General features: G+C 39.1%; 1 protein-coding gene across 4 annotated transcripts in view; it reads left to right on the top strand.

The window, feature by feature from the left end:
• The window catches only part of LOC125635720 (uncharacterized), a 63,189-nt gene that overhangs the window by 18,221 nt on the left and 18,429 nt on the right, over positions 1 to 26,539 (top strand). For 2 of the 4 annotated variants that reach the window (XM_075127610.1, XM_048847753.2), the window contains exons 2-5: positions 6,506 to 6,684; positions 19,025 to 19,089; positions 20,188 to 20,298; positions 21,661 to 21,762. In XM_075127610.1, coding sequence (XP_074983711.1) covers positions 19,039 to 19,089; positions 20,188 to 20,298; positions 21,661 to 21,762 — 264 coding nt within the window. In that variant the 5' untranslated portion in view covers positions 6,506 to 6,684; positions 19,025 to 19,038. The remainder of the gene's footprint in view (positions 1 to 6,505; positions 6,685 to 19,024; positions 19,090 to 20,187; positions 20,299 to 21,660; positions 21,763 to 26,539) is intronic. The other 2 variants (XM_075127611.1, XM_048847754.2) reach the window with 2 other exon arrangements.

The raw sequence follows: 26,539 nt of genomic DNA, 5'->3' as shown, positions 1-26,539 counted from the left end.
AAAATTTCCACAACCTGGCTCCTATTCTCAGCTATAGGAACATGATGGGATATTTCCAAATCCTCTTCTGCATGCCCGAGATGCTTGTTGAATATCCTAACTGACAATTTCCTAATTCAAAAAGTGTTACATCCAACATGTGGGAAGTATATATTAGACCATGTCTTGACAGACAAAGACAGCTAAACAGAACTAAAAAGTAATGTTAGCTTAAGTACAAGTCATCATGACTTTTCTTATGTGAAAACAGAATAAAGTCGATACCAGTAATATATGTACTAGGTGCTCTAAAAGGGCTAATTTCATAAAGCTAAACACAATAATGAGCCAATTCAGCAGGGAGGAAGAATTTAAACTGAAAAATATAAATGATAATTGGGAATGGTTTAAGAACATTTAACCAGATGCCCCAAAAGCCGTAATTGAGAAAGAAGGCCATACTGGTTAAAAAACCCAATCTGGTTTAGGGGGAAGTGAAAGCAGCTTAAAAAAATAAAAATGCATAGATAAAAATGTAAGAAAAGGGAAACTGATAGTTGTGAATATAAATCATAAGCTATGAATTCTAGAATATGATAAGGAAGGAAGGGAAAATGTATGCCCATCAGAGTTAAGGATAATAGGAGGGAAATTTTAAAAATATAGAACAAAAAGAATCCTACTGATAGTATTTGTCCATTACAAGAGGGAAATGCTAGCACTGCCAATTAAAATACAAAAAAAGGCAACATGTTCAATAAATATTTCTGTACTGTATTTGGGAAAACGAACGGTGAGTTCCGTTATATCATACAATGATTAAACGCTTTCCATTCAAATAGTAACTGAGGAGGATGCTAACCTGCAGCTATTAAAGTTAGACATTTTTAAATCAACGTGTCCAGATGACTTCTAAGTGTTTTAAAAGAGCTGGATAAGGAGCCAACTAGACAATTAATGTTGATTTTCAATAGCTCTTGGAAGATTAAAGAAATTCCAAAAGATTGAAAGAAATGTAATGTTGTGCCAATATTTCAAAAGGATAATGATGGGATGAACTGATGTCAATCAGTCTAAAATTGATCCTAGGCAAGACAATGGAGCACCTGATATAGGAATCAATTCATAAAGAATAATATAATATATTGTAATACTAATTAACATGAGGTTATGTAAAATAGAGCCTGTCTAACTAACTTGATTTTTATGAGATTATAAATATGGTGGATAAAGATAATAGAGTTGTTGTAATATACTCAGACTTCCATAAGGCATTTGACATGGAACCACACAACATTTTGATTCAAAAACTAAAATGATGCAAAATTAACATGGCACACATTATGTGGATTAAAAACTTGCTAACAGGTCTCAAAATAGAATTGTAAATGGTGAATCCTCATTGAGTGTCTGTGTTGCTAGTGGGGTCCCACAGAGCTCAGTTCTTGGCCCTAAGCTATTAAATATATTTATCAATGACCTAAAATAAAATATAAAATTATCACTGATAAAATTTTCAGATGATACAAAGATTTGGCAAGTGGTAAATAAAGAAGCGGCTAGGTCACTAATACAGGTCCATCTGGATCACTTGGTAAATGGGGCACAAGCTAAACAATATTCCCTTTACATTTAGGAACAAAGAATGTTGGTCATATTTACAAGATGGGGGACCCTGTCCTGGGAAGCAATGACTCTGAAAAAGACTTGGGGGTCTTGGTGGATAATCAGCTGAGCACAAGCTTCCAATGCAACTCTGTGGTCAAATGGGCCATTGTGATTCTTGGATGCATAAACAGGGTTATCTTGAGTAGGAATAGAGAGGTTATTTTACAGCTATATTTGGCACTGGTGCAACTGCTGCTGGAATACTGCATCATTCTGGTATCCACCATTCAAGAAGGATATTGATAAATTGGTGAGGGTTCAGAGAAGAGCCATGAGAATGATTAAAAGATTGATTAAACATGCCTTAAATTGATAGACTCAGGAGATCAATCTATTTAGGTCAACAAAGAAAAGATTAAGGAGTGACTTGATCACACTCAATAAGCACCTACACTGGAAACAAATAATTAATAATGGGCTCTTGGATCTAGCAGAGAAAGGTATACCAAGATCCAGTGGCTGGAAGTTGAAGCTAGACAAATTCAGACTGAAAATAAGGCATAAATTTTAACTGTGAGGCTAATTAACCATTGGAAAACTTTAACATTGGTTGTGGTGGATTCTCCATCACCAACATTTTTTTTAATTCAAGATTGATGCATTTCTAAAAGAGATGGTCTTCTTCAAACAGGAATTATTTCAGGGAAGTTCTGCAGGAGGTCAGACTAGATAATCAAAGTGGTCCTTTCTAGTCTGTGAATCTATGAATGCTCCACATTTACCCTCCCCTTTCTTTCAGTAAACCTAGTTCTTGGTGAACTATAAAGGGACAAGCTCTTGCTTCTTGTATCAGCAAGGAGTCATTGTTTAGTTTTTTAAGTACCGTGTGAGGTCCCCTCCAAAAGGGAGTATGTTTGGGATGTTTTTTTCCTGACACCTTTTTCTAGTTGTAAAAAGGTGTCAGGAAAAAACATCCCAAACAGCTTCTCTCCTTCCCAGATGGGAATAAGTTTCCTTTCCCTGGAATACTGTGCCTGGCATGTTTGGATCACCATATACTTTGAAAAGATATCATGAGCTACCAGCAAATTCCAATTTCCAGCTGGTGTTTCTAGTAGTCGGACTTTCAAGTCAATCTATGAAGATTGGGGCATTTCTCCTAAAGGAGTTCTGGCACTCCTTGCTGCTGCTTTCCTTTCGTGACAGATAAGACAGGAAAGTGCTCAGTCCTTAACATCTTCAGCCATGCCCAGATAAAAATCTATTGGATACCCATCTCAGTGTCCTTTCATACCCTGGGTGACCGGCTGCTTCATTATCATGAAAGCACTCCAGTACGGTAAGCTTGCTGGCAAGACAATTTGTTATATTCATACACCAGCAAGTTGGTAGCTGGATCAATAGATAATTGTTCCTGAATTGCATTGAACATCTCCAGGCTTGGTTTCCTTCAGCAGAGCTGCTGGCACACCAAACATAAATCAGAGTCTTGGACTATTCTGGCTAAATGTCATCATAAGACCAGACTGAGTCTATTCTCACTGCCCTCAGCTGGCTTAGAGCATTTGCTTTCCAGGTTTATAGTGAACTGTGAATGTGTATTCACAGTTTGTGAATCCATTTCCACAGGCCACTTTCTGGCTGTACCTCATAGGGAGCCACTTCAGGACACTGTGGTTGGTCTGTCTACAAGGTGAATTCTGTATTTCATAAAGATGGATGATAGGATAACCAGTATTCCAGCCCTGTAGCTGAATACTTGTTTTCCCTCTCATTTAATTTGTGACTACCAAGCTTATCCAATTTGTTCAAGTGCAAAATGCAAATCCAACAACAATCTTTGAGACATCACAGTATACCAGGAATGGTTGGGATGGGTCCAGGAATATAAGCACAGCAAGGTTTAGGAGTCCTTCCTTCAGTGACTCAAGAGGGGTTGGCAGTGGTGTGGGGGGGGGGGTTGGGTATTCCTCTATACAGACAGTGTTGCTCTTAGTCAGCTAGTATAACGGCACTCACCATGCTATGAAATTTGGTAAAAATCTCCTCTAGAATCTGCAGAGACCTACAAACAGCTGTGCCTCCTCTAGGTTCGTAGGAGCCTTTCAGTCCTTTATAACATTCAGTGTCTGGGGTTAATGTACCAACCCATCATCACTGACTACATCTCTCAGGAAGGTGATGCAATTATTTGCAAACCGACTTTTGTTTCCTGCAAGTTTAAACCCTGACTCCTCAAAAAGCTTTACAATCCTTTCCATTCCTACCAAATACTCCTCCCATGGTTTATGAAAACACATGAAGTCATCTACATAGATGAGGATTTATCTAGTTCTCAAAACTTTGGTTAGATTATTTACTACCCTCTTAAACATCCCTGATGCAGTCATGAGTCCAAAAGGCATTATGCAGAATTGAACTGTTCATAAACTGTCACAAAGCACTTTTGCCTGAGTAGAAGTGATCTTCTTGATCTTTCTTGATCTTCAGTTGCCAATGTAATCTGATGGTATCCAGATACCAGATCAAAACAACTATAATATTTTGCTAATTACATTTTCTCCAGGGTCTCTGCTATATGGGAAAGTGGCTGATAGCTATCTTGACCTGTCTGTGAATTATGTCTACTCTAGTCAACGTATATCCTTAAGTCCCTTGGAATTTTTCACAGTTACAATTGGAGATGCCCAAGGTGATGGCGATTTCTCAGTCAGACCATCCTCCTGAATGCTATTTAGCTTCTCTTTCACTCCTACTGGAAACACCAGAGGAATCTAATGTGGGGGCTGTCTCACAGGAACACTCCCGGGCTTAAGCACAATTGGATATTGCACCGAAACATATCTCCCAAGGTCTTCCTTATTTCTGGGGGACACACTGGCACATTGTAAGAGCAGCTGTTATAATCAATTTCTTTCATTGCCTTTTTGCAGATGCTTCTGTTAGGTCAATTCCTAGCTTTTTTACTGGCTGTGCTGCTTCGTAGCTCTTGACTTTTGCCCCATGAGAGGCTTTGAGACACCAGCTACATTGGACATTGTCCCTCTGGTCTGATTTTTCCACTAGCTGCTGCACCTCCTGGTCAGTCACATAAATTACTCTTACCCAAAATTCCCCCTGTGGTTCCATTTGAAATAGAATGTTGATAAAAAGCAATCTAGACTGGATACTCATAGCATCAAACACTCCTACAGGTTCAATGCAGAAGTCTTCTATCCTGGGGGTATTATTGAACATTGACCTGGTTTCACCACAACTTTATTTGAAGACACCACAGGAGCAATTCATCTCTGTCATGCTGCAGACCTCCAAGGCCCCAAGAGTTGCTCCCTATGGTCCATACTTACCACATCCAATAGGGATATCTGTATATTATTCAGGAAAAAGTTTGTTCTATTAACGCTCCATGAATTCTTGTGATGCCTTTGGATGCAATCCTCTCCCAATACATCAGCACTAGAAATACTGGTCACCACAACAAAAGTCCATTTAATATGCAGAGACCCCAAGTTCAGTAGGAGCTAAATTTCACCTGTCATCTGCAGTGGCTGGTGATTAATAGTTACTAATTTAACTCCTGCAGTATAAATATTGTTCTACTTCAGCACTGGATGTTCTCCATGGATCAGATTTATTTTTTATCCTGGAGTCCAACAGCTTTGTGGTTTTCCAGCCGTCAATGTCTCCTGTCACATAGCAACGGGTATCTGGGCAGCTCTTAACATGAGCTATTGTATAAATTGCTGATGGTGGCCTTACTGTATCGGCAATTTCTAGTTTCTCTGATGAGGCTTCCCTCTGGTTCAGCAATTCTACACTGCCTGCAAATATCATCTGGTCTGCAACCCACTCAAGAAACAGTCTTGACAAGGGATATCTGTGAATAGCTTGCACCTGGGCCTCCTCCAATTTTTTAGCCACTTCCCTAGCAATCATTTTTTTGAATTGCTGCATCTGGTATAAATGAGTCACTGGGGGCTGGGAATTAACAGATGATTCCTTTAAGGAAACCCCAATTTCTACTTTCACATTTGTAACTCTGCATGTAATCTGGTTCATAGGTTTTTCTAGTGTGTTATCATCCTTCACCAGCAGTTTCTGAAGTTTTCCTGTTAAACCATTTATAAACTGACTTTCGCATTGAATTCTGTCATAGTTTGCCCCTAGGTATAAGGCCCACTCTACATTGCTAATTCCAGATTTGGTGCAGCAGGTTCTTCTTGACTCACACCATCAAACAGCCAGTATCGTGCTAAGCACCATGCTGCTTTCTCATCAGGCTACTTATTTACAAAGAGCAACGGCTCAAAGTCTGTCAAATACTCACAGATTCCAGTCTCACCTGCATAAACAGTAAACTTCTACTCAGGCAAAAGTGCTTTTGCCATCTTGGATCCATAGCCACCAGTTGTAATAGTTGCTTTTAGAAATCATGGGTGTTTAGTGAGACACTGCAGCAAGTACCAACTCAAGCTCACATAAGCAATACTTAACTTCTTCCTAACACCCTCACAAACTAACACAACAACATCATCTCAAAACAAGACAACAACTTAACACTACAATAAAGATACAGGAACATCTATTGGTGGAGACACTGTCTGCACTGATCATTACAATATTTTATACAGCACTCTGGTAATCCAAGTTGGAGCCACCGGAATTTTGCTTAGGAATGGTGAGCAGGAGTTGGTCTAATGGTTCCACCTTGCAAGGTGTAAACAAGTAAGCACACATATTGATGACATGAATATTTAGCTCAATCTCTTTGGTTTTATTACTCTGATGCCTTGTATCATTAATTCAGAAGATGTTGAGAACCTACAGAAAGAAAGTACCACTACGGCCTGCTGTCTAGATGTAAGTGCAGATGTTTCAGGCAGTTTTATAAATAACACATCAATGTATGTTTTTGTAGGAAAACACGCTTGAAAAGCAGTAAGGAGTTTCCAGCCCGTTTTCACCCACAGAGACTCTGTCATGTTTTCTTTATCGCACTGCTGCTAACCTCCCAGGTATTTCTGAGTCTCTTTGTTCTGAAATTGCATCAGAAGTTGGAGACAGTAAAACAGAAGCAAGTTACAACACAGAAAGATGGTAAGAAAGGAAAATCATGCTATATTTTGGATTCACTTCAAATGAAGGTTGTATAATTTTCTACTCAGAGGTTGAAGGGGGCTTCAAAGCAGTCTCCCATTGATTTCTTCGGGCATTATATCAAGCCCTATGTAAACTTCAAACCCTACTGCTGTGTTATGAGGCAGGGGGCTCTTTTACTTTTACACTCTGGACCAGTCTGATACAATTTTCACTCATCCTTTAATCTGGGCTGTTCTTTCTCCCCATTAAAATATGCACTACTCTCCTCTCCCCATGGGTGATCTATAGCCAAGGCCTGTGTGCTCAAGAGCAGAGAACCTTCTCCAAGGTTGCAGGGCGGTTCTGTACCAGTCCCACAGAAGCTGTGCCACAGAGCAATGCAGTATGTATAAACCACCCAACAGGATAAGACATCTCTGCATAATATCATCCCTTAAGGGTGCCACAACCTGACTCTGGATTTACAACCCGATTCCTACCAGGCACAGCCATGTGCTGCCAGCTAAACTGTAAGATATTCAATGAATGGCTTCCAGATGATAAGTTTAGCACAGTGTCCACTCCCATGGACCTAGTACTTCTCTCCCAGCTTCAGACACAAGCACTCTAGCATAAGACACAGCTAATATGTGGGACATACATTTAGTGGATTCTGGAAGGAGCCCTCTGTATAGGGGATTCTGATGACTTAATTGGTAAAGTCCTCTGTAGTGTCTGGTCACTAGGTGGTAGAAACAAACCTGGCCTATGGTTAAACTTTTAACAGTTGAATTGAGACCACAGAAATGACATGGTAAAAAACAGAAAGCAGCATTCTGCAGCATTTATCATTCTGAATATTATTTTAAGATACAGGATAGAAGGTAGCAAGTGTTTATGTGTGTGTGTTTGGTATTTTAGTATTTTTGGGTATCTTTTGTTTGGTATTTGAAGTTCCTAGCTACTGCACATTACATACACATGGATCTGTGCAGACAGGGCAGACAAGTACAAGAGTATCACATAGTCTTGTTTATAACATTTGAAGAAGTCAAATGCTGAGATAGAAGCTTGCATGCTAAATCAGGTATTCAATTCTTAATACAAAAAAGGTCAACTTATTACCATCAAATTCTGGGGTGCTAACGCTATTCTATAGCAGTTTAGCACCTCTTGTCAATGTGATATTTATCCAAGAATTTTGTCTTCAAGACTAGAGATGTTATATTTCTCCCTTACATTTTTATCAGTGAGTGTATTTCCCCCTATTTGAATACACCTTGCTTTTCATTGGAGAAAAAAACACTCCTCTATAAAATATTTAGCAATGCTTAAGAAAATAAATTAAACCCATAGGGTAATTTTTTGATAAATTTTATTGCTTGTACACACATGTCATAATCAAAGCACAATACAAACTTCAACTATAAAGCCTCGCAGCACCCCTGTGTCATAAGTAAGAGTCATGTTATCCACATTTTTCAGATAGGAAAGCTGAGATATCGAGTGACATATTTTTGAAACTGGAGGTAGGAGGCCCATGTGCAAAGAAAATATGTGAGAAAGTTACAGTATCTATAAAAAGAAAAGGAGTACTAGTGGCACCTTAGAGACTAACCAATTTATTTGAGCATAAGCTTTCGTGAGCTACAGCTCACTTCATCGGGTGCATTCCAAACGCATCCGATGAAGTGAGCTGTAGCTCACGAAAGCTTATGCTCAAATAAATTGGTTAGTCTCTAAGGTGCCACTAGTACTCCTTTTCTTTTTGCGAATACAGACTAACACGGCTGCTACTCTGAAACTTTACAGTATCTGAGAGAGCATTTATCACACTGAGAAATCAGAAAAACGCACACACACAAACAATTTAGGCATCTAACTAAACATTTATATGGCCAATTGCAGTAAGTGCATTTCTGCATGCATAATGTGGGCCACTGCATTTTTAGAAGTTGGGAGAAAGAAATTAAATATCTTGCCCAAAGCCAAACAATGTGTCAGTGGTGAAGCTGGGAGCTCCTAGCCATACAATGTTCTGTTATTGGATCACATTGCTTCTCAGGGTACATTCTATAAATAATGCATCCTTTTACTATAAAGGTCATATAGTTCAGAAATACCTTATTGCTTTGTACACTCTGTTCTAAGCAAAAATAAATTCCATAGAATCTGCAGCTGTAATTTTCTGATGAATTAGCAGAATACCTCTCAGAGTAGTACAAACCAAATGCAATGTAAAAGGTGCTTAGGATCTGAGATACCAGCTTGTTGTTAGGTCCTGAAAATTAGTGGGATTAGGCACTTCACCCCCCTATTTTATCAGTTTCTCTGGGAGACGGGACCTATTTTTATTTTCTATTTCATTTGACGCCTCTCTTATACATTTATTATTTTAGTTGCTGGTATGAAGTAAACACAATTTTTATTAGGTTATTAAACTCAATCTATGTTACTGCTATTGGACTAAGTTTTATAGGAAATCTACAAAATGTGATGAGTTGCTCCTTGGAAGTCCAACTCTTGTAGCTGATGACAATGTGAACACTACTTTTACTGCAAGGATAGAAACAAACAGCTGATTTAGCTGCATAATCGAAAGGGTATCTGTTAGAATGTTCAATCTATATATACATAGTGTGTAGGCCTTATTACTATGGGAATATTCTTTCCAATCAAGATGCAATCTATAGTACATCCAAACGTGCTAAGAGTATTAATTAGATGTTTCCGGTATTTATTATAGGCAGAGTTGGTAGAGCTTCCAATATGTACGGATGCCCAGCACTTCCCATTTCAAAACCCTGTTTGCAGTTGCTGATAATTTTGCCAAACTGTAATTATACAGACTGAAATTCCCCATACTGGGTGTCTGTCACAGACTGAATTTTTGGGGCGTTTCAGCAAAAATGGATGAGCCAAGAATGAAATTAGAGAAATATGTGTTTTGCCTACAGTAAAAAAAAATCTTAAAACCGAAAGGCTGGTCTCATGATTAAGGCAGTTGAATGCTATCCTGGAGAGTTGGATTCTGTCTCTGCTCAGAATTCCTATGTGATGCTGGGAAAGTCACCTAAATCAAACTTCTCACAGGTGGCCACTAACTGTGTGCTCCTCATTTTCTGGGTACCCTACCTGAGACCCTGGTCTCTGATTTGAAGAAGAGCTGAGCACTCACAGCTGCAACTGAAGCCATTGGGAACTGTACTTTGAATACATAACGTGCTATATAAAGCTAAGGACTGTAAAGTCAGACCCAGCTCATCTCAGATCAGACCCCCCAAATGAGTGGACACTTTTTACCTTAATGTCTCTGTGCCTCAGTTCCCCATCTGTAACAATACCACTACCTCACCTCAGAGTTGTCTTGTGAAAATAAAACAATTAATGTTTGTGAAGCACTCAGAAATTATCGTGATGAGTACCATAGAAAGCCTATGAGGAAATTAATAATGTGTCTTCAGAGGATGGTTGGATGGTGTACTGGGATCACACATGGAACAATGAAGAAAAAACAAAACATTGAGTAGCTTCTCTTTCAATAAGCACTGTCCATCCTGGGCATAGACTAAGGTAGGGTCCTGTGGAAAAAGTAGTATGTGATCATGTAATTAAAGACTGGACTAGAATGCACACATGCTGCTTATCTGAACTAACATTGCACAGGCAACCTTAAATCTGGCATTTCTTAACTTCTGAGTATTGGACTTTACAACCTGGACATTCTTTTAGCATAGATGTTTATGTATAATTTATATACCACTACATTCAGTTCCTTGCACATTAATTATTAGCACATACTTAGCTTCAAAAGTATGCTTCATTTTTACAGAAAGACTTCTGTTTTCCAAGATTCGAGTCCAGCTGTATTTTCAGCACCTTCTCTTGTTATAAATGGCCTATAATTTTGTGGTCTCATCCCAGCCCTTAATCCACATTTCCAAACCACTACACATGTTGGCATAATTCTGCAAAATTAGCAGGACTCTCTCTCAAGGAAAGGCCAGGAATGGACAGAATAGGCAGGGCAGGCCAGGACTAAGGTGATTTAGCAGAGCTGTGCTAGGAAACTTCAGATCCTCCACTTTGCTTATCTCCAGCGCTGATTGTGTTCTCTCACTTACACCATGCTAAATGAATTCACAAATTTAAAATAATAACAGCTGCAGACTTTTAGTTTGCCCCTGTAAATAACATTGATAAATGTGAAGTGTATATTATGAAGTGTCTGACACACTTCCAATTACACCAGAAAGTGCTAAATAGTTATGGATTCTTTGGCACCTTCAAATTCATTTAGAAGAGACTGATAATTTGTAAGCAAATACAAAATAACTAACTAGCACGTTCTGGATGAAGAACCAAAGATCTTAATAAATCAAGTTCCTCTAGGACAGTAACACTTAAGGCAATGTATGCTGAATAATAAGAACCACCAAAAAAACCTCAGATGGTAAAAACTGTTTTAGTGTCAGTGCCAATGGCAAAGCCAAGGGTTCTCAACTTAATGTCCCAACACCGTGAACATCAGCAAAACATCTATGATATCTCCTAAGCCACAAAACACCTCATTAATATTATTATAGCACTCCCCAGTGAAGTTTGAAGCCTCCATTGAACTAGGAATATGTCTGCCAGGTCAGCTGGCCACATGGTCTGTTCTAGGCTCTATTCCAGCTCATTAATCTGTTTCTGCTCCCTCTGCTATGAGGGTCTCCTCTGATTTCATCCTTGTCTTCTCTTTCCTTGGTCTTAAACTAAGATCATTCCACCTCAAAAGCCCAGCAAGCATGATGGTGGACTCTGTATTCAGGGTAATTCTGAGCGCCTGGTCAAACTCCTCATAGTAGGGACAGATAGATGGGGAGTTGCAAGGTTTGCTGTTCACATCCTTTGCCTTTTGGTAGGTATCCTTGAGATTTTTAATTCTCCCCTGACACTAGATAGCCATTTGCACAGTCACCAGCCTCTTGAAGATGCTCTTGTACAAATGCTGGTTTCAGGTACATCTCCTAAAATCATGCTCTTTGCTGTACTCACAGGAGACAGCAACCAGTACCCTAGTGCGACCCTCTGGCCAGCTAGAGCACGCTACATGGAGGACCTCCTGGACAGCAACTTCTCATACAATTCAGATGAACTAAGCTGAGCAAAAATGGAGCAGGCTGCATGAAATGAGGGGTTTAAAATGCCGACCAAGTGTATATAACCAGCAGATGGCTTCTGGCACAAAGGAGAAGAATGGGAATTGAGTAGGTAGAATGGCTGAGAAATACAGCCTCAGAAATTATATGATGGCTTTGGAGGACTGTCAAAATCTGAGCGCCATATCCCAGGTTTTAGCTGCATCCTTCTAACAGAAAAACCTGGGCTCTAACCTATACCCTCAGCCATGCAAGCAAGCTGAGGTGCAAAGCACATATAAACCCAGATTTACAGGGTCTGTGTGTGGCTGATAGGTGAGTTTGGGCTAACACACAGGCAAAAGTCTGGGTTAACTCAGACATACCCAAAGTAAGAGACAGTTCCTGCCCTGAAGAGTTTTCAGTCTAAATATCCCCTCTCCTACAGTGCAGCAGTTCCTGCTTTTGCTGCTTCTGCAGCTACTCCTGCTGGCTGGAGCCTCTGACTTGTTCAATTTATAATACCCTTAATATAAAGCATGACCAAAAGGGTAAGAACTATGCTGTGGTCCTGTGCCTGCACTGAACACACCCCTTGAAGTCAGTGGGTATGTGTACACTCCAGCTAAGAGCAAGCCTCCCACCTTGAGTAGACAGACTTGTGCTAACAGGACCAGAGCTAGCATGCTAAAAATAATAGTGTGGACATTGTGGCTCGGGCTGCAGCTCAGGCTCTCAAACCCACATGACTCCCTAGGCTTGAGGCTCTGTAGAGGTGCTAAGGGTGCACCCATGTGCTTCTCATGAAAGGATTGAGACCTTAGAAGTAAGGTCAATTTTCCGGGGCAAATGCAACAGCTAACTTTTAGCAGGCATAAAACTCTCCTGTCCTTTAAATTTTCATGCCCTTTAAAATTCTCCCCAACTTTGAAAGCCATAAAATCTGGAACTTATTTAATGATGAGGTCTGGATGATAGGGTACTAAATTAGTGAATTGCGAGATTGTTAATGAATCCTAACACACATCCTGAGGACCACAAATGTATCTAAGTGTTCATTATTAACAAATAAAACAAGAAAATCTTGCTGTGTAATTGTTGCAATGGCATTTTCAGCTATTATTGTGGACCCACTCTTTTGAAAAAGAAACATAACTCTTGAGAGTTTATGGGAATATTTTTTTCTGGATTTATTTGCATGGGAAGTTCCACATTACTGTGTTAAAAAATGAAATGTTGATTATTTTTTACACTGATGTTATACTTGAAAATTCCTAATGTTCTTAGGTAGTCCAATTCAAAAGTGATCCTTGAGTTTGATACTGGATTTCTACAAGATTGTGCATGTGGAAAAAAACATATGGGTTTACTTGAGTAATGGGGATGGCAAACCATAATAAAAAGGGCCATAATTCATTTGTATAATCATACTCTTATAGGACTCCTATAATTCTGTAGTCTGCCACTTGAACAGGCACAAAGGTAATAGGCAGCAGAGTCCAATGTATAAAGACATGAGACTGGCAGTCAAGAGACATGGGGTCTAATTCTTATCTCTGCAACTGCCTCACCATGTGACCTTGTGTATCTCTCTGTACCTTAATTTTCCTATCTGTAAAATTAATGTGATGAAACTTGCTCTCCTTTGTAAAGTGCTTTGAGATCTCCGGTGAAAGATTTGCATAAGAGGTAATTATAATAATAAAAATATAAAGTTTCTATGCATAAACAACTGATGTGGAAGTGCCATATATACACACCGTAATACATCCAAGGGATATGAAGAGCAAAACATCCACTCTTCTTGGATATTAATCTTTTCTCAAAGTCTGACCACGTGGCATATTTTATGTGGGTTGGTGAGAAATACAATAGCTCTGTCTCAAAAGAAGTACTATTCACACACACACACACACACACACAAAAGAGATTCTTATGTAAATGGCCATGGTTTATATTTGGTTGATTAATATAAAAACATCTTCAATAATAGATTCTGAAAAAAGACAGTATCTGGGATTCTGTTTGATGTGTCATGTCTTGGCCCTTTATAGATATTAAGGATGTAAGAATTTTAATACCTTTGCTGTTTGAGTGCTGTAAGTTTAGTTGTACTTTTCATTCTGTACAGTGCCATCTTGTGGCTGAATAAATTTATTTTGTATTTCAGAAGAAGTGCAGTGATCATTAAGACCAACATTTTTAAATGTGGGTGCCTAAAGTCATGCACTTAACTTCATATTTAAGTACCTAAATCAACTTGGTTTTCCAAGATACTTCCAATGAAGTCAATGAGAATTATAAGCTCTCCGGACACTTGAAAATGGGACATATTTATTTAAGTGCTCACCTTTAGGTACCTACGCTTGAAAATGTTGGCTTACGGGGCATGCTAGAAGCATTAACCATGTAGCATGAAGATGCAGTGTGTGACTGGGAGATGTAATGAAGAGTTTTATCATGCAATCTTTCTCTCTTTCCTGTTTGTGCAGCATCTGTGCCTGCACATTCCCTGAAATTATCAGCACACAATATCATCAAAAATACGGTTTTCTCTGTGGTGTGCTAATTACACCATGTGCTGCCCAACAGTTGACTCCAAGTGAAGAGAAATATCAGGATCAGGATACTTGTTGATGATTGTCCAGGAAGAAGCTGGTGGCGCCCCACCCCACCCCCCATCAGCTCCTATAGAGTTGAGTGGCTGTTCGGTGAGCAAAGGAGTCAGTATCATAAAGAAAAAAATGGTGGTGCAGCATTAAGGCATAGATAAAAAGTTAGGCTTAACCTGTTCTAATATGCCAACTCATAATAGAGCCCCATAGGCATAAACCTAGATCCCCTGCCTGTACCGAATGTGCTGTAATTGCCGAGGGCTGTCAGGAGATCATTTTAATTGATAATCAGATTGTGCAAGGTCACTCTGGGGGTTCTCTTGGGAACTATCCAAAAACCTTTCAGGAAGTCACTGTGCTAAGAATCTACCTGCATTCAGATCACTGTCAGGGACAGAACGCTCATCAATTTATTCCTGGTAATGTCAGGCTAGGCCAAGTTACTTGGTAATATCATATAATATCTTAAATTCACTAGGCCTGAGCTTATTTACTCAAGTCTCACTCTGATATAACGGCATTGACTTCTTTAGAGCTACTTTTGATTTACGCTGACAACTGGCTCATAGTATCATTTTGGTGTAAAATTCCAACCACTTGCATGCCAACAAATAAATAATGAACTCTGTATTCCTATTAAATGGTTTTAAAACAAGAAAAACTGCCTTGTACTAATACAAATGGAGCCAGATCACCCATTGTCTTGTACCGCATGAGCCTAATGTGTGTGAAACCTACTAAATCAGAGTGGCAACAATTGATACCTACTTTGCATTGAGCGTAAATAACTGTCCAGGTACAGAGCAACAGAAAATCTGAACCCTGGAGTTCACAATCACCCCTTTTTTCTCTGAATTCTCAGAATTAAATTTTTTGATAGATAGCTTCCCTTATGTTATAAGCTTCACTTATGTCATAAAGAGAGTTAGGTTGTATTGACTAGAAGACTTGTCAACTGACAGGGAGAGATCCAGCTTTCACTTTTTATATACTAATATGCCCTACTAGTTAGAGGGTTTTCATATTGAGAGGCTGCCCACCAGCTCATGGCTCATAGAGAGATCTGATGAACCTTCCACCCAATGCAGTTTTCTCTATGTACCATTATGTGTCAGGACTTGTCAAACATGATAGCCCTAATCCTGCTCTTACTGATAGCAGTATAAGTCCAATGGACCCGATTCTACCCCCTCAACATACAAGTAACTGCTATTGACAACAGGCTCATTGACTTGAATGGAGTTACTTCTAATTTACATTAATGCAAGAGCATAATCAAGCCTATTATCTTTCTTCTACAATGATTAGTTAAAAGAAAAACAGAGGACAGAATTCCTATGCCCTTTTCCATCTTGAACTCCATCTGATCACCGTACAGGGCCAACCACCCTGTGGGAGCCTGACCTAGGGAGCAGCAACTGAATACTTAAACTGGTCAAATGCAAATTCTGAACAATCTACATGAAGTTGTTATGAGTTTTCAGAAAACCTGTAAACGTTGTGGGACACCTTCCCCACCCCGCCCTTTGCCTGCAATATGTGTAGTTTATAGGTTCACCCACTGGAAACATATTCATTCTGCTTTCTTCAGCTACAGCATAATTTTAGTCTGCCAGTGAAGTTAGCCATTTGGAAATACGTTAGTGTGGGGTGAAGTGTGGCAGGGGTTGTATAATCCTTCTGCATCATCACAAGACTCAAAATAGTACCAGCTTTCAGACGTAGCCGCAGTGAACAGGTCCAGCAGTCCTTCTCTACTAAAGCCTGCTTCCCAAGATTCTCATTGTTCACTGACTATGACCAAGCAGAAATTCAAGATGGACTCTTAGAACAATGTCAGCTTTGTGGCTCTTGTCAACAGAGCTTTATTACTGTTTTGATCCTGATGACTCTAGATAAAAGGAGAGATCCAAGTAAATCACATAATGGATGTAATTTAGGAAGCAGTCTGCAAAATTGCCATGAGCAAGGGACAGTGCTATTATTTCTTCTTTCCTTTTTTTGCCTTTCTGAATTATTAGTTTCACATCCCTTGCAACTCTCTGCATTAATTCCCATCAATGCAACCGCCACCTACAGAGCGGATAAAAGGGTATGAGGAAAATCCACCATTACCTCTGTTCCTGCTGTGGTTCACAGAGGCTATGAGTTCATACATTTGTCTTTCAAACTTCATAAAATCTTCCTGTGCACTTCATGGGAGCAAATTAGCAGAGGCTGAGCATGTATTTAATACTCTTTTAAAAGAAAAAGAAAAGCTTCACTGAAATGAGATGACTTCATTGAAAAGGGGGAGAATTTTTCCTTTAATTTGGAAAGAATAATGAGCTTTTGTGAGATAATTGGGTTTGTTCCAGTTTCTTATCTTATTGTACCCATTCTCCTTTATACTTTTGCCAGGTGATTTTGTCAGACCAAATCTTGTTGCCCTTACTACTTAAATAAGCAAAATTCCCCTTGAAGTCAGAGGTGGTTTATCTTGAAGAACCACAGAATAAACACTTGAGAGTTTGGTCCTCTTTACAAAGTAACTTTTTTCAAAATGCAAATTTGTATGTTTTTTCTCCATTTTCCAAACTAGGCTTCTGGTTCAGGAAAGTAGTTTTGTACCTGCTTAACTTAAAGCAAGTGGTTGCTTTATGTCAATAGGAACACACATGTGCTTAATATTATGCACATGTTTAACTTCCTTTGTGAATTTGGGCCGAATATGAAATATCAAGAATATTTTGCAACTAAGAACTGTACTCTCCATATGTATTTTCTGTGTTATATATTCCTCCCATCCCCAGCATGTATCAGTGCTGCATGGAATTGAAATATCTGACAGGTTAAATTCACATTAAAGAAAGTGTTGTCTATCCTTTCCTTACGGTGCCATCAGAACACTACACAATTTCTGGCACACAAGTGTTAAAAACAAAGGACAAACAGCTGTACAGCCTTCCTCTTAATAGAAGAGAATGTGTTAGAGCTTTAGCAGTACATATGTTTTACACAGTAGGTGGTATCCTGGGGACAATGTTAAGGAGGTTTATAGCACACACACACACACACACAGAATGACCCAAGACACAGCATTTGGATGTGGATCCAAATTTTATCCATGCTGTCAGTGTTCAGTGGTTTGGGATCCGATCCATACTTATCACACCTGATAGATTTAAATCTAAGTACTCTCCTTAAAGAGACTAACCAATTTATTTGAGCATGAGCTTTCGTGAGCTACAGCTCACTTGTTAGTCTCCAAGGTGCCACAAGTACTCCTTTTCTTTTTGCGAATACAGACTAACACGGCTGTTACTCTGAAACCTGCCCTTAAAGAGAGATTTTTTTCCAGGGGAAGTCTCTGCCAATACTGAAATGAACTATCTTTTGCTGCCTCTGCCTGATATTTAAAACATTGCAGATGATAAGCATATTTACAGTTGACCCCATTAGTCATGTATTAACATACAGGGACAAATTCACCTAGACTCCAATTTGGAAAAACACTTAAGCATGTACTTAACTTCAAGTATGCACTTAAATTTCAATGGGATTTGAAAGTCAATGGGTTTAAAAAATTAAAGTTAGAAATATGCTAACTTTAGACATATGCTTAAGTACCTCACTGAATCAGGGTCTTAAATACTACAGTGATTGGTATATTAGTAATAAGTAGGTAGAAAGATAAATAGTACTTGTTTCCTGCCAGACCACTCAGATGTTGATAAACATTCCCTAAACCAGTGGAGCCCCTTCAAGCATGTGATAGGGGAACATGCAGTATTCTCTCTCATACTTATGTGCTGCTTTTAGGGTCTGTCCACGTGTTTGTCTTTTCTCCCCCTCTCTTTCTTTCTCTCTTTGTTAGCCCACAGGAGTACATAGAAACTATGCTAGCACTGAGGAATGCTGAAATCTGACTGGAAGAAAAGTTATCCCATGCAGCATTTGTGCTGTTGTTTCTTGGTGAAGTGAGGGTTGAATAACACTGTTCTGAGCTAGGTATAATGTTGTACAAGGCCTACACAACTTTCTCTACATGTTTCTGTCAATGCATCTCAGTCCAATAAGTTATTTGTGTCCTATGCAGTTTTTTGTGATTTTTTGTTTTAAATCAGCCATACTCTATAGGGTCCTCTCACACCCTCAGTTCCAGTTTATCTGACTTTGACTTCTGCTGTGTCTAATTATTTCCTGTCGGGATCATTGATGATCATCATTCAATGTAATGTGTAGCAAAGGCTATTTTAAATTATTGCGGGAATTAAATTACTTTGGTCGGAAAAAGTTTCTGATGTGTTGGATGTTCTGTTTATTCAAGGAGAAATTTCCATATGAATGAAAGAAAAATGGATATAGTCTCTGTTACACATATGCACATGAAATTGTAAAAGCACCCTTCTTTGGATGTGAACACTTGGAACATATTAAGCTGTTCTCTCTGGTTTATCTCATATCGTTCTAGCTATAGATAAAGATTAAAAGGCTTAAATAATTCCACATGTTTATATCCATCTTGTATGGCTTTGAGAAAACATTTCTAGCTCATGCAGCATCCAATTTTATGAAAATTATTTGAAACATATTATTTTCCTTTCTTAAATAAAATATCCCCTCTAAACAACATTTCAGCTGAGCAGAAGGAGATGGAAACAAACAGCAGAGGAGAATCCAAACAAAAAGACTTGAGCCAGAAGGTAAAGATGAATTCATGGTTTTCGATACTAGATTTGTACTGGGGAATAGTTGGTTGCACAGAAGACATAATAGATGGGTGGGAAGTGTGAATGTATTTAATTAATGTAAAGGGCTTGAATCACTATGCTGGTAAAAATAATCTTCAAAAAGATCTTCAGTCTCACATAAATCAGGGTAAATCAAAGTCAAATGAGTAAAGTCAATACAGCTGCCTCTGATGAATGGAGGAGAATAAGGCCTTGCTGTAGTTGCACCGGTGATTAAAACATAATTTGAAGATATTTTCAAGGGATAGTGTATAGTACTTTGCTTCTTTCATTCTTACTGTTGGTTCTACTTTTCATTGTTTCTTAGAAGCTTGCAGATTAAGGGTTTAATTATATCTATAGGCCAGGCCGATCTTGGTGCAGCATCAAGAAGCCTTAAGGGAAGCACTAGTGGGCATTCAGAGTGATAGGTATGTAAAGGCAATGCTCTCCTGCTATACCCTTCACTGGGTGCAGCCTTGAGTGGGTGTCTGTCTCTACAGGCCAGTGCACAGATGTTGGAGATCCATTTCCCTGCCTCCTCTCTGCCATCTTTGGGGTTCTGTGTACTCCTAGGAGCATCAGGAGCATCCTCTGGATTCATCTGAATTAAATTTACTTTCAGGGAGGGTAAACAAAAAGGGTTCTGTTTTTCTTATTGATACACAGGGCATTGTTCATGAAATTCCTATCGTTAATGGAAGCTACTCGACCATGTAAATTCTGTGAGTCTATGGGAAAATGGACCATCACACATACAGATCCCCTCTCCCAAAGAGAGTTTAACACAGAACTCTCTGAACATCAGAATAGGAGCTCTCACACACTCTGCAAAACTGTGAAAACACGCCCATGATGATCTCTGGTTTCCACTGAGAAGGCCTCCATGCAATCTCAGAATCTGTGACCCTGTCTACTGCTGGCACTGTGCAACAACTTGTGTTTTGATGAATCCATCTCTAAAGTTGAGAAAAGCACAACTGCCTCATTGAGAGGGACATCAGAGCCGTTAGCCAGCTTTGATGTTTCATAACAGGGAAATAATGGCTGGTAAATGTTGTTGTCAATTAGGTTGATGAATTGAAACCATCACCATCCACTCCTGAAGCCAAAGACCCCAGAAGTGACATTTCTGTTGAGGACACTGTCTCCCTGAGACAAAGAGTTGATGTGTTAGAAATGGTAAGTGACTCCAGAGGTTAGCTGATGATTTCCTCTCAAAGGACAGAAGAATCCCATGCACTGCTACAAACTAGGGACCGAGTGGCTAGGCAGCAGTTCTGCAGAAAAGGACCTAGGAGTTACAGTGGATAAGAAGCTGGATATGAGTCAGCAGTGTGCCCTTGTTGCAAAGAAGGCCAATGGCATTTTGGGATGTATAAGTAGGAGCATTGCCAGCAGATCGAGGGACGTGATCATTCCCCTCTATTCAGCATTGGTGAGGCCTCATCTGGAGTACTGTGTACAGTTTAAGGCTCCACCCTACAAGATGGATGTGGAAAAATTGGAAAGAGTCCAGCGGAAGGCAACAAAAATGATTAGGGGGATGGAGCACATGATTTATGAGGAGAGGCTGAGAGAACTGGGATTATTTAATCTGCAGAAGAGAAGAATAAGGGGGGATTTGATAGCTGCTTTCAACTACCTGAAAGGGGGTTCTAAAGAGGATGGATCTAGACTGTTCTCAGTGGTACCAGATGATAGAACAAGGAGTAATGGTCTCAAGTTGCAGTGGGGGAGGTTTAGGTTGGATATTAGGAAAAACTTTTTCACTAGGAGAGTGGTGAAGCACTGGAATGGGTTACCTAAGGAGGTGGTGGAATCTCCTTCCTTAGAGGTTTTTAAGGTCAGGCTTGACAAAGCCCTGGCTGGGATGGTTTAGTGGGGGATTTGTCATGCTTTGAGTAGGGAATTGGACTAGATGGCCTCCTGAGGTCCCTTCAACCCTGATATTCTATTATTCTATTACTGTAATTTTGATCCCCGGGAAATCTAGTCTTCATTTGAATTATTCCTCAAAGTGGGCTTCAGGATACAGAGGCACCAAGCAACAGGAGTTCTCTTTCTTGAAAACAGATTTAAAAATTAAGGGCCAGTTTGAGACCTAATTTCTAGCTTTATAGAAGGAGCAGGAACAGCCCTGGGAAGGAATTATAAATCAGGGAGTTACAGTTCTTTCTCTTGTTTCCCCTTGCTCCAGAGAGAAAGTTCCATACTGCAGCCATTCATTTTCTGCTTTTCTGACCAGTATCTTAGGGGAGGAGAATAGATCCAAGGCCATGGGGAGATCAGAAACCCTGTGGAGCTCTCTCTTTCCTCTGTTTTCAGAGAACTGATCCAGGCAGGCTGTGCACTAGGGCAGAGTCTGGGGCACATGTCTTCATATTCCAGCATAACTGCCTAAGGGCGAATGACAGTCTCACAGTCAGTGTTTGTTGATTGTAGTGAACTGGTGATGGAGTAGCTGAACTGACTGGAAATTATATCAAGAAATTTCCATAGTTATGAGCAATGTTGCTGATTTTTTTTCCTTCATGTTTTTAGGGTATGAAATCCATAGAGATGATTGTTTCCCAAAAACCTGAAGAAATGAAATTAATGCTGGCTCAGCAAAACAGTGAAAATAGCTCTGAGGAAGAAATCCAGGTATTTCTTGGCATCCATACTGATTCCTTCATTAGGGGAATTGGGATTTCAACAAACTGAATGATGTAGGTTAATCCTATACAGGCGCATAGCTCCTGCAGGATCTCTGGCTTCTCAATCGTTACACGGCCTATTATTTGCCCATCATTTATTCTCAGAGCAAGGACCTTGATTAAAAAGTGCTGGCCAATAGCTTCACATTAATGGTATTAATGAGATGTCTGGTTACATTTAGAAAAATTAAAAAATACATCATACAAAGTGCAGAGTGTAGGAAAATAAGCCTCACCTGGGAACTGATTCTTCTCTGCCTTGTACCCTAGAGTCATTTATACCTATGCTGAGTGAGCCAGGTCCTGGACCTCACTCCAGGCCTTCAATGCCATTCCAACAGGATAATGGACCATAAAACTGGCCTAAAAGGCTAACTGTGGGGTCTCCTGGCATGAGGAAAACTACAAGTGGTGTAGCCTGTTCTCTTAGCCCCATACCTTATTGACAGTTCAGGCCAGGGTGCTGCTCCTTGGGAGCCATGGTTAACCAGTGTAACTTTGAGCCATGTGTAGGGGACCAAATTGGTCCCCCAAGATGGCCCTAGGATCAGATCAGGGAACTACAGATAAAGTATACAACACTTTAGTTGCCTTCTCCCTACAATTCTGAGTCAAGTGCAACTCGACCAGGCTTCAGAATTGGGGCCAGTGAGTGTAGGATGCTATTATAGCAACATCCCTGGTACATGATGTCCCGATGATGTTCCATTTGTTTGGATGTGCTTTGTTACTGCTGCCAAGGCACAAATAGGCTCTGGCAGCAGACTGGTGACCTTCTTTGGCTATTGGATTACTGCTTTGTTTATATAAAATGAAAGATGCCTTTGGGTTGCCAGCCTGTATGTGTACCTTATGTAACAAAGATCAGGTCTCTCCCCAGCTCACTGCTCTTTAGGGCTGGAGCTGGGTGAATAATTTGCAGTAAATAATTTATTTAACTTATTTAGTCCTTTTTCTGTTTGTAAATTATCTGCAAACAGACTTGGATTTTTATGAATTTCTTCGTTACTCTGAATTATTCAATGACTGGTTTAATAATTATTCCTCAAAGTGGGCTTCAGGATCCACAGACCCCAAGAAACATGAGTGCTCTTTCTTGAAAACAGATTAACACATTCAGGGCTAGTTTGAAACCTAATTTCTAGCCTTATAAAAGGGGCAGGAGCAGCCCTGAGAAGAAATTGTGACTCAGTGAGTTACAGTTTTCTCTTGTTCCCCTTTACTCTAGAGGGAAAGTTCCTTACTGTAGCCACTAATTTACTGCTCTGACAGCCTACAGATTGTTCACAAACGTCTTTCCCTGACTTTTAGTTTGCATATTCATTATTTGTGCTGTGTGATTGGTCACTTTAGTCACATACTATTATTTCTACTTCCTAACTTAGATGACTCCTAGTTTTCTAGATGGTAGTGCAAAAGCTTCCAAGAGAAAGTTATGTGAACACATATTTGAAGGAATAGTCACAAAACTCTCTAGCTACATTTTTTTATGCACAAAACTTTGCATGTGTGAATTCTTTTGGAAAGGGAATACACAAGGTTGTTTTCTGAGCCATCAGAGCAAGTTTGACAATTTGTTTCAAATGGATGGTAACAAGTACATTATCGGCAGTACATCTAAGTCTGTTCAGCACTGCATATTTATTGTTGAGTTAAAAGCTTTCTTCTTTACTGTAACCTCTAACCTTTAAGTACACAGACTAATTCAGAAAACCAGGTCATATGCTCTCCTTATCATAACATTTGAATGTGTTATATAAAATTAATGAAGTAAATAAACTTAATTATTATTAATAATAATATTAATTACAATAATACCTAGCTCTTATATATGATGTACTTATAATACTTACCTCTTATGTATGTGAATGACACCAAAAAAATGGAAGCGGTTCAAAGATGAGGGACAAGAATGATTTAGTGGTATGGAAAAACTTGCATATAAGAAGAGAATGAAAAGATGAACTGTTAACTCTATGGAGGAAGTAGGTAGGAAGGGATATGATACAAATGAATGGTATAGAGTAGTTAGGTAGGGAACTTCTATTCACTTTCTCATAATACTAGAACAAGTATAGATTCAATTAAACTGAAAGGGAGAAAATGTAAAACCAATAAAAGGAAAAGCTTTTTTGCATATGTGGAATTCATTGGCATAAGATACCATTGAAGCCAAAGGCTTAGCAGGGTTCAAGAAAGGAATGGACATGTATATGGATAACAAGAACTTATAGTATTACAATACTCAGGATTAACCAAAAAAAAATTGCAAATGTTATAAAACCCTCTTGCTTCGGAGCATAAGCCAAAGTGTAAGTAATGAAGAAGAAAATTTCCCTGTGGGCAGATTATCCTAGAAATGCTGATGGAAGGATTCCAGAATATTCTTCTAAAGCAGCTGGTACTGGCCACTCTCAGAGGCAAGACAGACTAATCATGAGGGTTGATGTGGGGTCTAGTCCCAGTTTATGTAATCTCTCAGTGGGGCATGAATCCTCATTCTAAATAGAAGATAGGAGTCTAGAATTCACAATCTCCTGCCTCCCAGCACAGGGCATTTCCACTAAGCCAAAAGACAGTCTAATGAGGGAAATTCAGCAGGGAGGAGATAAGCATTTCCCTCCTTTTTCCCTCCATTTTGTCTATGTTCTGTCTGGAATCTGTGCTGTATGAAATTTTGAAGCAAGACACCAGGGGGTGTATGTGCTGTACTAAAAGCAAGCTGTGCTATGCAAACTTGAGAGAGGAAATTGTGATTGTTGACAGCTTTTGACTTGGCAAAATCTGAATAGATTTACATGAGACTCGCAAAAAGTACCTCCCTTGCCCCAGGTTTATCCCCCTGCCTGATTTTGAAGTCCCACATAAAACATGGAGTCTTTAGAGTGCTTCAAGAGTTTTTAGAATGGAAAGTGCCATGCAGATTTAACACAGATATCACTGTTCCTCCTCCTGAAGTACCGTGTGGGATTCATTCTGCTCAAGATGAAATCAGTGGAAACAGGTGCAGTCCCTATACAATGAACATGATTTTTAAAGTGTGTTTTCCCTGAAATATTTACCTTTCCCATGATATTTACAATATTGCCTATACTTAGAATGGGAATTATTATGTGAAACTTAACTATATCTGGTGATAAATGCTCAACTTTTAGTGGTGCCACTTTATATATTTTCCCTTGAATCTGAAATCTTAAGACCATCACAGAGAGCACCCTTCTCTGAATTCTTAATAGTTGATTATTTTACTTCCTGCAGCAGGTGGCTGTAGGGGGCAATGAAGGGTAGACACATATTGCAGGAATTTGTAATGTAAACATCTGTCACACTAGCAAACAGTGGATACTTATTTCTCTGCAAACAATTATTTGCTGAAATATCAAGCTGGCCATCCATTGCAACAAAACACCCATTTCCATTTATGTTACTTTCCCCTATTTTCACGTTAACTCTTTTTTTAAGAGAAGATTATAATTTTTTCCGGACTCAAAACAATTTAGGTAGCAATTGAGAGTGTACGCCTTTTTCTGCTTGAGATATATTTATTCATCATCGTTTTAGTTAAGTCTAGTTCCATTCAAGTGTGATAGCATTCTACATCTTCTAATTTCATTGAGAGCCACACTGTTCCCAGTTATCTAAAAAACACACAAGATGTCAAGAATCTACATTTAGAAACATATGTTCCATTTTGCTATTTTCAGGAGGAAAGGCATTAAGGAATTAGTTCAGATGTTTGCCAGTGTCCTTAACTAACTCAGATGGAAGTCTTTGGCTAATGAGCACAAAATGTTAGTAGGTAGAGGAATATTTATTTTCTGTAAGCTGTCATTAGGCATTCATTGCAGGAGCACTGATAATATTGTGAGTGTTTGGTATTCATAGAGTAGTTCAGCGCACCTCTGCAGACATTAGGCATTTGCCATCTGCAGTGATTTTTGCAATTAGAATAGTATTCCTTACATATCCCCAGTTTATTATGGAAGACGAATTCAACACAGTTCCTTTATACCATCTGTGGGGCTCTTGACAAGTAAATATACTACAAAGTGAAAACAGTAGGAAGATTGTAGCCCTTGTTCTGCTATCACCTCACTTAGCATTTTTCATTTTCTTGGCATGTTGAGTAGTGGCAGGCTCAGTGTAATAACAGGCAGGCAGTGTCATCTTCCTGTCACCATTCTTGGAACTGTCATTTCAGGTATGAGGAAACTGATGTCTGATAGAAAGTACATCTGGTACTACCCAGTATGTTCTCTTCAGAACTGCCATGTGGGTTCTGTTATCTATGTCAGAAGTAGTATTGTCTCCATTTTTACAGATGAATGCAGAGAGAAGGAGAATAAGTGACTTATATAAGATCACAAAAGAAGATGGTGGCAGATCTAGGAGCTGAACATAGTTTGTTTGTTTGTTGTTTGGGGTCAAATGAAACAATTAGTTCAGACTGAAACATAACTTTGAAATTTCATTTCATTTCTGATAATTTTTAACATTTTAATAAAAAAAATTAAAGGAAATTTCAAAACAAAACGTAGTTCTGAATCAGAAAGTTTAAACATTTCATTGCAGAACTATTGACGTATGGACAATTTTTTTTTTTTAATTTTTATTTTAGAGTTTGGGGGGTTTTGACTGAAACAATAAAGCAAAATAAACATGAATTCACAAACTGTTTTGGTGGCACATTTTTCACCAAAAAAAGGTTTCTATTGAAAATCTCT

The sequence above is a fragment of the Caretta caretta genome, chromosome 4 (assembly GCF_965140235.1).
Source record: "Caretta caretta isolate rCarCar2 chromosome 4, rCarCar1.hap1, whole genome shotgun sequence".
In the NCBI taxonomy this organism is placed as follows: Eukaryota; Metazoa; Chordata; order Testudines; family Cheloniidae; genus Caretta; species Caretta caretta.
Note: the sequence above shows the minus strand (reverse complement) of the source record. Positions and strands in the feature narration are given on the sequence as shown.